At 37.9% G+C, this 12,681-nt stretch overlaps 2 protein-coding genes across 2 annotated transcripts in view; one reads left to right on the plus strand and one right to left on the minus strand.

Moving 5' to 3' along the window:
• Positions 1 to 219: 219 nt before the first annotated feature.
• Positions 220 to 6,858, minus strand: LOC134747147 (small ribosomal subunit protein uS9). Its single transcript, XM_063681729.1, has 5 exons — positions 6,784 to 6,858; positions 6,635 to 6,679; positions 5,998 to 6,129; positions 1,500 to 1,614; positions 220 to 452 (listed from the first exon to the last, which is right to left on the minus strand). Exons 1-5 carry the CDS (start codon positions 6,799 to 6,801, stop codon positions 307 to 309), a joined length of 456 nt encoding a protein of 151 aa, XP_063537799.1. The 5' UTR covers positions 6,802 to 6,858; the 3' UTR covers positions 220 to 306.
• A 409-nt stretch (positions 6,859 to 7,267) lies between these two features.
• The window catches only part of LOC134747177 (uncharacterized), a 47,367-nt gene continuing 41,953 nt past the window's right edge, over positions 7,268 to 12,681 (plus strand). The window contains exon 1 of the mRNA XM_063681756.1: positions 7,268 to 7,480. The gene's annotated coding sequence lies outside the window, so the exon portion shown is untranslated. The remainder of the gene's footprint in view (positions 7,481 to 12,681) is intronic.

Here is a 12,681-nt window from a genome sequence, read left to right on the forward strand (position 1 = left end):
TCGTAATAGACGCGTCTTGTTAGAGTGAACCTTCTGTACGGTCTGTACCTAGTACTATTATTTATTCTGTGCCTCTACTGCTGTAGGATAACCCTTTGAACGACACGCCTCTCGTGTGGACAGGAGCCGCGCGCGTATTGACGTCTTTGGCGGTCAAAGGATTAATAAAAATGTGCGCTAGTGGCGCTACACGACTCAACAAGAAATAAAACCAACAAATAGATTTTTATCTTTTTATTAACACCCAATGCTATCCCACTGGTCCACAAACCAATGCAACACCACTGAACGTACAATAGGGATGTCTTAACGGTAAGATTTCTGGTATCTGGCACGGGCGCCTGGGCCACCGAACTTCTTGGGCTCGCAGCGACGGGGGTCGGCCACCAGCAGGCTCCTGTCGTATTGGACTAGGATGTCCTTGATTTCCTTCTTGGAAGCTTCATCTACATCTGTTAACAAAAAGGTATATTAGAGCTGGTAAATTGTTAGTGAATGATGACATCCTGGGGTCAAATAATTATAGAGTGAAGAATACCACTTTGTGAACACCAACTATATTATTGGACAAGTTAGGCTCTAGTTCTATGAAGCAGTTTTACCTATATTATAATAGAGAACTGTTTTAGTACTGCATCATAATGATACCAAAGAATAAGGAAATATACTAGAATACAGCCTTGACCAATAAATCTATACTAATATCATAAATGCGAAAGTCTGTTTGTCTGTGTGATACCTCTTCACGATTAAACCGCTGAACCGATTTAGTTGAAATTTGGCATAGAGATACGAGTCCCCCACAGCAATTTTACACGTTAAACTAGTAATACATTATTTTTGTAGTAAGTAACTAGGTTACCAAGTATTAATGTTCAGTATATTTTATGTCTATGGTGATACAATAATAAAACTGTAGTGCACATTTCAAACTGGCATGGCATGGAAGGCTCATGTCGCTTGGTAAATGTCACAATTATCTCCTTTCCCTGAAATGACTGACAAGCATGGGGCGAGCCAGCTTTGGAAAGAAAGGGTGCTTAAACTAAATTTTATTTGACATAAAAGATCATTTTAGTAAATTCTAAAAGGTTAAACTTTGAATGCCAGACCATCGTGTGCGGCGCGTCATCGTAAACCTTGTCGGAAGTGTCCCAATGCACAAAGGTTGATATTGGGCTGTTGCGCATTAGTTGTCATATTTGGCATCGATGTACATACTTGGCGATCAAAGGGATCAGCAAATTGAATCCCCCTGATCAATCCATAAATTGATGTGGCATAATCATATGCCACATCAATTTATGGATTGGTTGATTATGAAATTTTTCATGCAATTAATTTATCACTTTTTTCATCAATTTAAACTGGCAGGGATCACTGACATACACATAGATGATAAGACATTCTTTTGAAAATAAATATTTTAGTTCATCTTCATTGTCCTGGGCTGGGTCTTATTAAACGTGTTAAAAATATTTTCTACAATGAGAACTTACACTTTTGGTAGAAAGCGATGAGTGCCTTGGAGATGGCTTGTCTGATGGCGTACACCTGGGCTACATGACCACCACCCTTCACCGTCACTCTGATGTCCACACCAGAGAACTTTTCCTGAAATTAATAGAATTCTTTCTTATAATTCAACTATGAGAAAATAAGTGTATGAAGTTTTAGTCTAAGAAGAATCAGATATGTATGTTTACTTCACATCCAAAGATACTCAGGTTCGGAATAAGTTTGATCATCATTATATAAGATAGTTATCCCTACTACATAATATTACAAATGCGAAAGTAGTAACTGTCTGTCTGTTACCTCTTCACACTTAAACGGCTGATTTAGATGAAATTTTGTATGAAGATGTTTGAGGGTTGGGGAAGACATAAGATAGTTTTTTATCAATCATCATCATCATTCCACAGACTAAGTCGCGATCAGAAGTTAGTTGTTCATAATTCACATTAAAATGAAATATTTATCACGCATAGATGGTAAAAATTAACAAAACATGAACTATGGATTAACAACCCTATTACTAAGACTCCGTTGTCTGTCTGTCCGTCTGTCACCAGGCTGTATCTCAAGAACCGTGATAGACAGTTGAAATTTTCACTTGATGATGTATTTCTGTTGCCGTTATAACAACAAATACTAAAAACAGAATAAAATAAATATTTAAGTGCTCCCATACAACAAACGTGATTTTTGGACGTTTTTTGCGTAATGGTACGGAACTCTTCGTGCGCGAGTCCGACTCGCACTTGGCCGGTTTTTTTCATATCTGAATAAATTTAATACTCCAAACTAATTTAAAAAGGTTGTTTACACCATCTGATAGGTATTAAAGGTATAATTTACTTGACACTTACTGACTACAGGCCAAGCCGGGTAAAATTAAACTTTCTGTCAATGTTTATTTGATATTGCACACTGTTACAGATGCATACTGTTAGTAAGGCATTCATCATATATCCAGGTGCAGCGGCAGTGTGATAAGTGTGTAATATAATTACTTAATAAGGGAGCACACAAAGACATCACAAATAGTATTAGGTAGGTAACTACAGTAAAAACTAATCCAAGCCCAGTAAAGAAAAAGACAGAAGGGTACTGACCAGTGTAAGAAAACGTAAACTACAGTGTATGCATGCAGAGAATACACATGGTGTTAGATGCCACTACACTACAGTAGAGCCTCGCTAATCTGGATGGTCTTGACGCAGGCAGGCCATTGATAGTCACAAAATTATGAAATCTAAGTGCCTTTGAACCCAGTTTTTTGCCTGTCCGGATTAGCGAGGTCCTGAGGTGAAATAATTCAATTCAATTCAATACATTTATTTCATGTAACAAAGACACATTTTATTAGTAACACTTACAAGACTAAGGGGTTAGTAGGTAGGTACAGCTAGACTTAAATTTAAAACAAAATAACACTTACGGGAGAATGCAATCCCTCGCAGTGTGACAAGTAGGGACAGTCAACCCTGTCCGCTATCAATCGCAGAATGCTGTTGGGACTGCCGCGCACCCGGCGCACCAGGGATGCCGCGCGTGCACGCATGGTAGTGTAGAAACAGTCCACGCGCGCCGCCGCGAACATCCCCGATGCGCTACAGAAACGAGGCAGCCCCATCAACACCCGAAACGCATTGTTGTACTGGACCCTAAGAGCCCCATATGCCCGTTGCGAATACTGAGCCCACAGATTGCAGGTGTAGAGGGAAGTGCAAAACGCCCTGAACAATGTAACTTTCACCTCTTTGGAGCACCTTGCAGATCTGCGAGCGATCATATTCGCCCGGACCGACAGGGCCCTTCGTTCCCTTTCTATGTCCCTGTCATCTTTGAGGTCGGTCGCGATCACATGGCCTAAGTACTTAAAATGGTCCACTCTATCTATAGGGGTACCATTGAGGCAAACCCCAGGGACTTCCGTTGTGTTCTTGCGACCGCACTCAAACACCATGAGCTGGCTTTTGGCCACATTATATTTAAGGCCATGCTCAGTAACATACGCTTCGCAAATTTTCAAGAGTTTGCGTATTCCACACACTGACGCGCTCAACAGAACCATGTCGTCTGCATAACTTATGTTATTAACACAGACTCCATCCACATGACAGCCGACATGGGTTCTACTGAGCGCCTCGATTAGTCCGTTGATGTACAGGTTAAAGAGCGTAGGTGAGGTCAACCCCCCCTGTCTCACCCCGCACTCCAACCTGTACTCATCGGACAACGCGTCTGCCCATCTAACACTGTTGACCTGGTTTCCATACCAATACTTAAAAATGCGAATGGTTTCCTGCGGTAAACTTGTATTTTCCAGCTTTTTCCACAGTAGGTCATAGGAAACCAGGTCAAAAGCCTTAGATAGATCGAGGAAACAGGCCACCACCGGGGTTTTACTTTTGGCATAATACCTGACAGTGTGCTTAAGACACAGGATCGCCGACTCTGTAGATAACTGTGGTCGAAAACCTAGTTGGTTATCATGCAGTTTAACATGGCTATTTAACTGGGAGTTAAGCACACTATCAAGTATTTTTGCCATGACTGTTGCCAACGAAATGGGTCTGTAATTACTCCTATCCGCCAGGTCTCCGGTCCTGTTTTTGGCAATAGGTACGACGATCGTCCGCATTAGATTATCTGGCAGATAAGAATGCCTAATACACAAGGTATAAAACATTGCCAACACTCTCGATATGTGGGGACCTGCATGTTGGAGGTGCTCAATAGAGAGACCGTCGTATCCCGGGGATTTACCTCCAGACATTGATTTTATAATTTTGGCAATGTCCTTAGCCGTAAGGCTAGGACCCACACTCTCTATCTCGGTCTCACTATCGAGCCCCCCCAGCTTCGTTGGGCCTAAAGCCGATTTTATAACGAAATGATCCTTAAAGAGGTTGGCAATGCTTTTAGGATCACTAACGCCCCCCACGCTAGCCGGGTGACCATTCAAAGGCTTTAATTTATTTGTGGCCTTCCAAAAGGAGCGGAAATTCTTCTTTGAATGATGAGAGGTAATTATGTCCATCTTTATTTGATCTTCATGATCTTGGCACCATTTCAAGCGCGATTTAAAGACCTTGCGACTGTCACGCATTTCATTAAAAAGAATACCACTTTCAGGCTTTCCAGCCATTATCCAATCATAAAACCTTTGTCTAGCCACCCGGTGAGCGGCACTAACATGTTTGTTCCAACCTACAATCCGTTTCTTAGCCCTCGGTTTCCTGTCTCCCCGACCGACAGTCGCTGCACTCTTAAGCGCACCAACGATTTCCTCATATAGCCGGTCCAAAACTTTTTTATGTCCCTGTTCCTGACAATACCTATCGGCACAGGACTCTAATTCTATTGGAAAATTTATTAAACGCAGTCTTTGATGACATTCGTTGCGATAAACAACAATTTGTTCCGTCGTTCTCTCCCCCCATATTACATTTTTATCTACGTGAACCTGTCTTGTTGTTCTAGAGAGTCTAGGAACTATAACATTAAGGTCACATTCCAAAAATATAGGAAAATGGTCCGACCACGTAACACAATTGTTAACAATAAACATACACAAAGATAAAAGTTGTAAGCAAAGACTACACAACTAATTAAGAGTAACCTGCACTACTGTTGGTTACCGTAAAACCTCCAACTATAGTCAAAACTGTCCAAAGCTCCCAGCTATGGTCCAAATTAAAATAAAAGTTGCACCTGAACAAAGATATTAGATATTTGTTCAGGTGTGACTTTTATTAGATTTTTTTAGTTGAAGGTAAAATAGTTTTACAACTGGAAATAAACACTCATCATGGCTTGCTGCCCTGCTAAGCTTTGACATCTGATATAACTTCCGATTCAAAAGTATCGGAACCTGAACCGAAGCAGATGTGTAATGCCACTCGGGAGATCCGGATAACGGAACCGGAGCTCCGTACAACCCTATTGAGGACCATAGTTGCAGTACTGGACTATAGTTGGGTGGTTTTACGGTACCAGATATTGACTGCAAATATTTAAAGCAGCAGTCGGCAACCTTTTAGCAGGCAAGGGCCACATAGTAGTTCACGGAGTTGACGCGGACCGCACTTTGTTAATATTCTGTGACTTTATCAAACACTGTCGTTTGTCAATGTTACATACAAAATTGCCAGGGAGAGTGAGAGCTTCGCGGGCTGCCTGTTGCCGACCGCTGGTTTAAAGGGTGGCTGACATTAACACAGGTTACAATACAATACAATGATAGAAGAGTGCAACAAGGACTAGGAACAGAAGCTACGATTAAATGTATACAATAATGATAAGTATAAATATTTGTTTTAAATGCATGCAATACATACATATCAAATATTTTCAGTAGGAATTTCATGAAGTTATACTGACTTAATAAGTATAGGTGGGTAGTCATCAAAAACTGAAAAAATTAAATGGTGTTGTTTGATCTTGTTACAAATGTAACCATTCGCTATGATTTAGGTAGTAGCTCACCTTGCCGAGCAATAGGATGGGCTCCTGCAGTTTGTACTGCAGCAGACGGGGCTCCACCAGGTCCAGCGGGCGGCCATTGACGCGGAGCACACCGTGTCCGCGCTTGCAGTATGCTACTGCAGTCGCAGTTTTCTGAAAATGATTAAAAAAACGTTAACATTGTTTATAAGAAAATAATATTGTTAGTATCTTACGACTGTCTCTGTTACGGCTGTGTATCAGCCAGAAATAGTAGGACATTTAAAATACGTGTATAAAGTATCCAAGATACATGGAATGTCAGCAAGAGGTTAGTTTTAGCGTTTGACGCTTGGTGGTAAGTTGTATATTAATATAAAAATCTTGCGACAATGTTGTTTCCGTTTAGACCAACACAGAAATGATTTCTGAGATGGCTGGTACAACGCAATCTTTTATTCTCCTTTCTGATAAAATACTGTCATACGACGTATAGGTTATGTCAGTTAAAGGCAAGAAAGGATTGAATTCGCAGATTTCATAATTGTTTCATAAAAAAACAGATGAGCTATTTAAAAATCAGGCTAATATAAGATAAAAGTAAGATTTCGAGCATTTAATACTTTAAAAACTAAGGAAATCGGCATCAACACGTGGACGGGATTGGAACAACACTCACCTTGCGGCCAAAGACCTGAACGGCCTGAATTGGTTCGCGTCTTGCCTGAAATCACGGTAAATAAATTAGTCATTGCTTCTAATGAACTGATAAAATAACACAATACATCTGCTTTTTCACAAATTATTTTAACGGGAAAACACACGCACCTCTTGCGCGGCAGCCATTTTGACAGAGAAAGAACTAGCTAGTGATGTGCCATGCGCAACCAAAATCGTAATAAACTAAAATTATAACCGGTTTTCTTATCAATAATATACATGTATATTTATTGTACAAACCAAAGAACACAAAAAAGTTACAATTGCAGTAAATACTATATTAAAAATAAAACAATTTACTTTAAAAATATCATATTTATCCTATATTTTTTTCGGAAAATAACGTAAGCATCACATCACCACACACCACCATATTTCTCATCTAGCAACACTACTTTATAGCGCCATCTATTGATGAATAGCAGAACTTCAGGAAGCTTTTACTAAATTGGTTACTAGATGGCGCAGAAAATTATTTATGCATAGTTTCTAATAGATGGCGTTACTGTCTATTATTTACGTGAATCATCCGACGTGGTCACCGGCGGCGTCGTACATTATTGTTTTGTATTCGACGAACGTATGCGCCGGTGTTGAGTCGACTGAGTCGTGCGGTGCGATACTCAGATTACGCACGCCTTTACAAAGAGATGTGAAAAAGTTGTTCCCGCGCAAGTGCAATAGAACTGCAAAACAGTGTGAAACAAAGTTTTATCATATTCAAAGAGAAATTTGTGGGTGTAATGCTTGTACTTTCATGCCGGTTGCAAATAATTTGGATTTGATTTTGCCTGAAAAGTTGAGGGTAAGTTAATATTTGTACCTATCTAATGATTTACCCAAATAATAATAATAACGTGCTAATAAAATTCTACCTAATTTAAATTACTTAGGTAAATGAGTTTATAGGGACTCTATTTATTAAATAATAATACCACGATATAACATACCTATAAAGCCTACCATACCTAGCACATTCTACCTACCTAAATGAATATTTTTGGTACTTTCGACATTACCTACTTATTTTAACAATTTTGTCATATGAGTTCTTTAATTGATACGGAATTACGGATGGACAAGTGAGTACCTAATTATTTAGGCATGACATGTAACAGCGACAAAGTTCTAAAAAAGGTGTTACGGGTTTTTCTGGCTACGCGGTATCAGAAACTAGTGCAAGTAAACTTTCCTAGGCATTTAGTTAAAAGGAAATACCCCAATAAGATTAAGTCTGCGTTCCCACCAGAGATGTGCGAGGATGCATAGCAAGGGATGTGCTACTTATATAATTGTTGCATATCTGCTGTCATCGACTTTTTCAATAAGAAGACACGTCAAGATTGACACCTTTTTTCTAATGCTAAAAAACGAATTATGTACAGTCAGCAATACCTACTATTCGCTTAGCACCTTTGCATACAAACTTCTATGCACGGGGGGGGGGTATCTTTTTTCTGCAGCTGAATGACTGTATCTAAGATCTATCGTGTATCTAATCTAAGATCTAGGAAAGTATTGAAATGTCAATCGTTATAGAAATATTTGGTTATAGATAACTACGTAGTTAAATTCTGATGTTCAATAACCAAGTGCATTTTAAGATTATCTTTATCTTATCTACTTAGTAGGCATACCTTTACCTACTAACAAAAATATTGTAACACAATAGGTAAGGTATACGTATTTTATTAGCTAAGCACTTTTTTATTTGCTGTTAACAATGGGATGGGAACCTAATATACACGTCGTGTGGTAGGTAATTTAAGTACCTACTTATATAGTATTCATTAGTCAGGTCTGGACAATCATTCCTTGAAATACCACGGGAAATCCGCGGGGCAAAATCGCAAGGCAAGCGCTAATGAAAAATAATTAATATCTCAGCTATAAGTAACATGCAGAGGTGTAAGGTAAAGCTAGCTTTTATAATAACACGTTTCAAATTAGTTATTACATGCAAATTGCTGCAAGGTGACAAGCAGTCGCGAGAAAACTTCTTTATATATTAGGAACATATTGGTAAATAGGTACGCACTACGCAGACCTATGTATCACACATCACACCTAAGGGTTAAACCCTTTATGACTTACGCAGGAGACCATATAACCCGAGATATTTTTAAGATTAGTTCCATTGAATCCTCATTTAAATAAGCAATTAAGTAGCGCAACGCGGTATCATAACAATTTTAGAAACCACATACGACAACAGTAATGCTGGACGTTAACGGATTGATACAGAATTTTGTTTGGTATTTACATTCTTCGAGCTGCATTGCATTGCCGACTTGTTTACCATATCGATGCCCTTAGCTTTCAAATTGCTGTAGCTTCAATTCTGATGCATAAATGGCACGCGATACACAATAGTGTTACCAAATGTATCCATATCAAAATAAAATATATCTTGTATAATTTTCATAATGCACGGCAAGGTCGGCAAGCTACTAGTTCCACTATCAGTAGAGACCTAAGACAACTTTTTGCTGCAATAAGTTTTTGTCCTACACATAGGTAGATGTAGGTAGTAATGTAGTAATGCGTCACCGAGATTGAATCATAGTGGAATGTAGAACTACATAACTAAAAGCTAAAGGAAACATAATGGTTATTAAGTTCCACATCCACTGTCAGAAATTTACCTACTACCTATACAGTATATGTATACCTCTCGCGCCGAATGATGGTCCCTATGACAGTTGGACCTTATTTAAAAACAAATTGTATAAGAACATAATAAAATCGGACAAGTGCGAGTCGGACTTGCTCACCTAGGGTTCCGTACTTTTTAGTATTTGATGTTATAGCGGCAACAGAAATACATCATCTGTGAAAATTTCAACTGTCTAGCTATCACGGTTGAAGAGATACAGTCTGGTGACAGACAGACGGACAGAGGAGTCTTAGTAATAGGGTCCCGTTTTTACCCTTTGGAACGGAACCCTAAAAACGACCCACTAAAATGGCAAGAAGACGGAAATTTCTGAAATAGTTTTGGCGTTATTGGGCCTATTTAACGTAGCTTTAATTAAACAAGCATACCCAGTTAAGACTGGGAACTGTAATTACCTAGGCTAGTCATTAAATTTCTAACGTAAGTATGTACTTATAGTAAACAAAGTACCTGCCTATGAAACAAATAAACAACAAAAATGCAACACTTATTAGTACGAGTACCTAGATGTTGATGGGAGCATCCCTTTCAAACGAAAAGATATAATATAATATTGCCTATGTCAAAATGGCACGTAAAAAGTTACTTGGGTCCCAGCATGAACGTATGAACGTTATGCCAGAGGCTGGTCAAAACAACTACCTAAAAAGTTTAAAAAACTGTAAAACCTAGAAGCTCCTGTTTTTGATAGTCGCCATGTAAATATACTTATTACGTAGGCATGTAGCAGGATGAAGTAAGTGGTTAAAGTATTGAAATAGAGTTAATAATTATTAGGTACCAAGTCATTTTACTATCTAGACACGACTTGCTTCTGATTGTGATCACTGCTTATTATATTAAAATCACAGACATCGTTAAATATATAGGTAAATTACAGTTTTCAGTTCCGGTTGCAGTTAGATTTAATTTCTTTCCCCTTAAAATAGCGCCAAGGACATAAACTGTCAAATAGATAGCTATTAAAGTTTATTTCTTCATCTGTTTGTACCTATGATGATCCAAATTCCAAATACATACATTAAGAGGCTTTGCATATTAAATACGTTATGCCAGAGGCTGGTCAAAACAACTACCTAAAAAGTTTAAAAAACTGTAAAACCTAGAAGCTCCTGTTTTTGATAGTCGCCATGTAAATATACTTATTACGTAGGCATGTAGCAGGATGAAGTAAGTGGTTAAAGTATTGAAATAGAGTTAATAATTATTAGGTACCAAGTCATTTTACTATCTAGACACGACTTGCTTCTGATTGTGATCACTGCTTATTATATTAAAATCACAGACATCGTTAAATATATAGGTAAATTACAGTTTTCAGTTCCGGTTGCAGTTAGATTTAATTTCTTTCCCCTTAAAATAGCGCCAAGGACATAAACTGTCAAATAGATAGCTATTAAAGTTTATTTCTTCATCTGTTTGTACCTATGATGATCCAAATTCCAAATACATACATTAAGAGGCTTTGCATATTAAATAGGCATAATATATATCATAAATCAAAGTTAACTTTTAGTTTTCGTAAGAATTAACGATATCGGCAAACAACATACTTGACAAATTAAATATATATTTACTTTTATAAATTGCGTTGCGTCACGCTTAAAATTAAATTTAGCGGGAAAGTTTATTTACTTAACGACTTTCTGCATGTTTTGCATACTAATCGTCGCATATAACATATAACACTCTCATCGACTAATCATATTTCATTAATTAATGTTACCTTAACTTATCAGATACATAAGATAATTAAAAAAAAAGTGGATAGAGTTGTGTTAATAGAACTTGAATTTAAAGCATTAATCGGATTTAAAAAATATGTACCTACCTTCTTATGAATTTTACTTCTTTACAATTAAGTTTAAAAATAAAGATGAATTTAGCCAAATTAGCATAAACGGAACCCTTATAGTTTCGTCATGCCCGTCTGTACGTCCGTCGTCCGTCTGTCTGTCACTATTCCACAGCTATTATATCAAAAACTATCCCCGAGAGGTCCGAATCATATCTCCTAGCTAGACTAGTGCAGTTGCTATAAGTGTCCTATACTACTACACTAGTCAACACCTCTGAGTACTCAGCTGACCATTACAATGCATCATTACGAGTGTAGTATCTAAACACGTTAAAAAAGCAGTCAAAGGCTCATGTGTATTTTGTATGGCGTGACACTTGTTTAGTCGGCCAGCCCGTTGCTCGGTCGACAAGGCTTCCTGTAGGTAATGGGCCGACGTAATCCGTTTAAGGATTATCTAGGCTGACGTGACAGCGACAATTTCTCTTAGAGGTACATAATTGGCCTCTGAGACTGAGATATTTGAAATTAGGATGTCGAAAAGTAGCGTAAACCTTAAAGTGATTGATTGAATAGACACTCTTCCCAAATGAATTGAATTCAATGTGTACCAGCCGAACATCACGATTTAGATCCATCTCCTTCTGACGCAGTCGGGTAAAAGAAAATCCATCTATGATCTACCTCTACTATATATCACATACAATCTGGATCTTGATAAAATCTACGGTCGCATAAACAATAATGATTACATACTGTAAACTTAATAATAACCATTACATTACCATCGTAGCGTGTTTACGGGACTCTATCAAGACCACCCTGATTACATATTTAAAAATGATCTTAAAATTATAAAGCGCTGTGCAAAATACCATTATATTACTATTTTAATCGATTACAAATGTACACGACTTTAAACTCAAAAGAAACGAGATAGTTGGCAATGCCCTCGATCGACTGTCATTGCAATTTTCAATATCTTCGGATGATTTCCTCCAACTCCTATCTGGGTTTTCAAGTTTATTGAAATGTAACATTTATCTGCTTGCTTTATGGTGGAGTTTTGAGCAACAAATTATCTGAAATATGAGCTATTGAACTTAATTCCTAAATGTGCAATTGTATCCGCTTTGCTTATGGTGTAACAGTACTAGACGGGCTTCGAGCTCTACTAATATCATTAGCCGATGCAGATTTGTGAAGCCCCGCGATTGAAAAATACATTTTATGTTTGCAAGAAGGTGATTCTAGCCATTATACTTTTACCTATTGGGCGTGCTTTAACTAGAACCCTTGTATTACTACTTTAAATATATTTCTTCCTATACATACTACTGGGCAGTTTGTGAAACCGACTAAACATCGACTTAACATGCGTCAGCTTGTATTTTTAAATTTCTCTTTTCATGCCTAAAGTAAATCCAATATTACATATAAATAAAGAATAAAGGAAAGTGCGAAAACATAAAGTATATCCTATTTCGTACACCTCTTGGATAAGATATATTTTCGGCCAGTTCTAGTTTTT

This window comes from Cydia strobilella, chromosome 14 (genome assembly GCF_947568885.1).
Source record: "Cydia strobilella chromosome 14, ilCydStro3.1, whole genome shotgun sequence".
Lineage (NCBI taxonomy): Eukaryota > Metazoa > Arthropoda > Insecta > Lepidoptera > Tortricidae > Cydia > Cydia strobilella.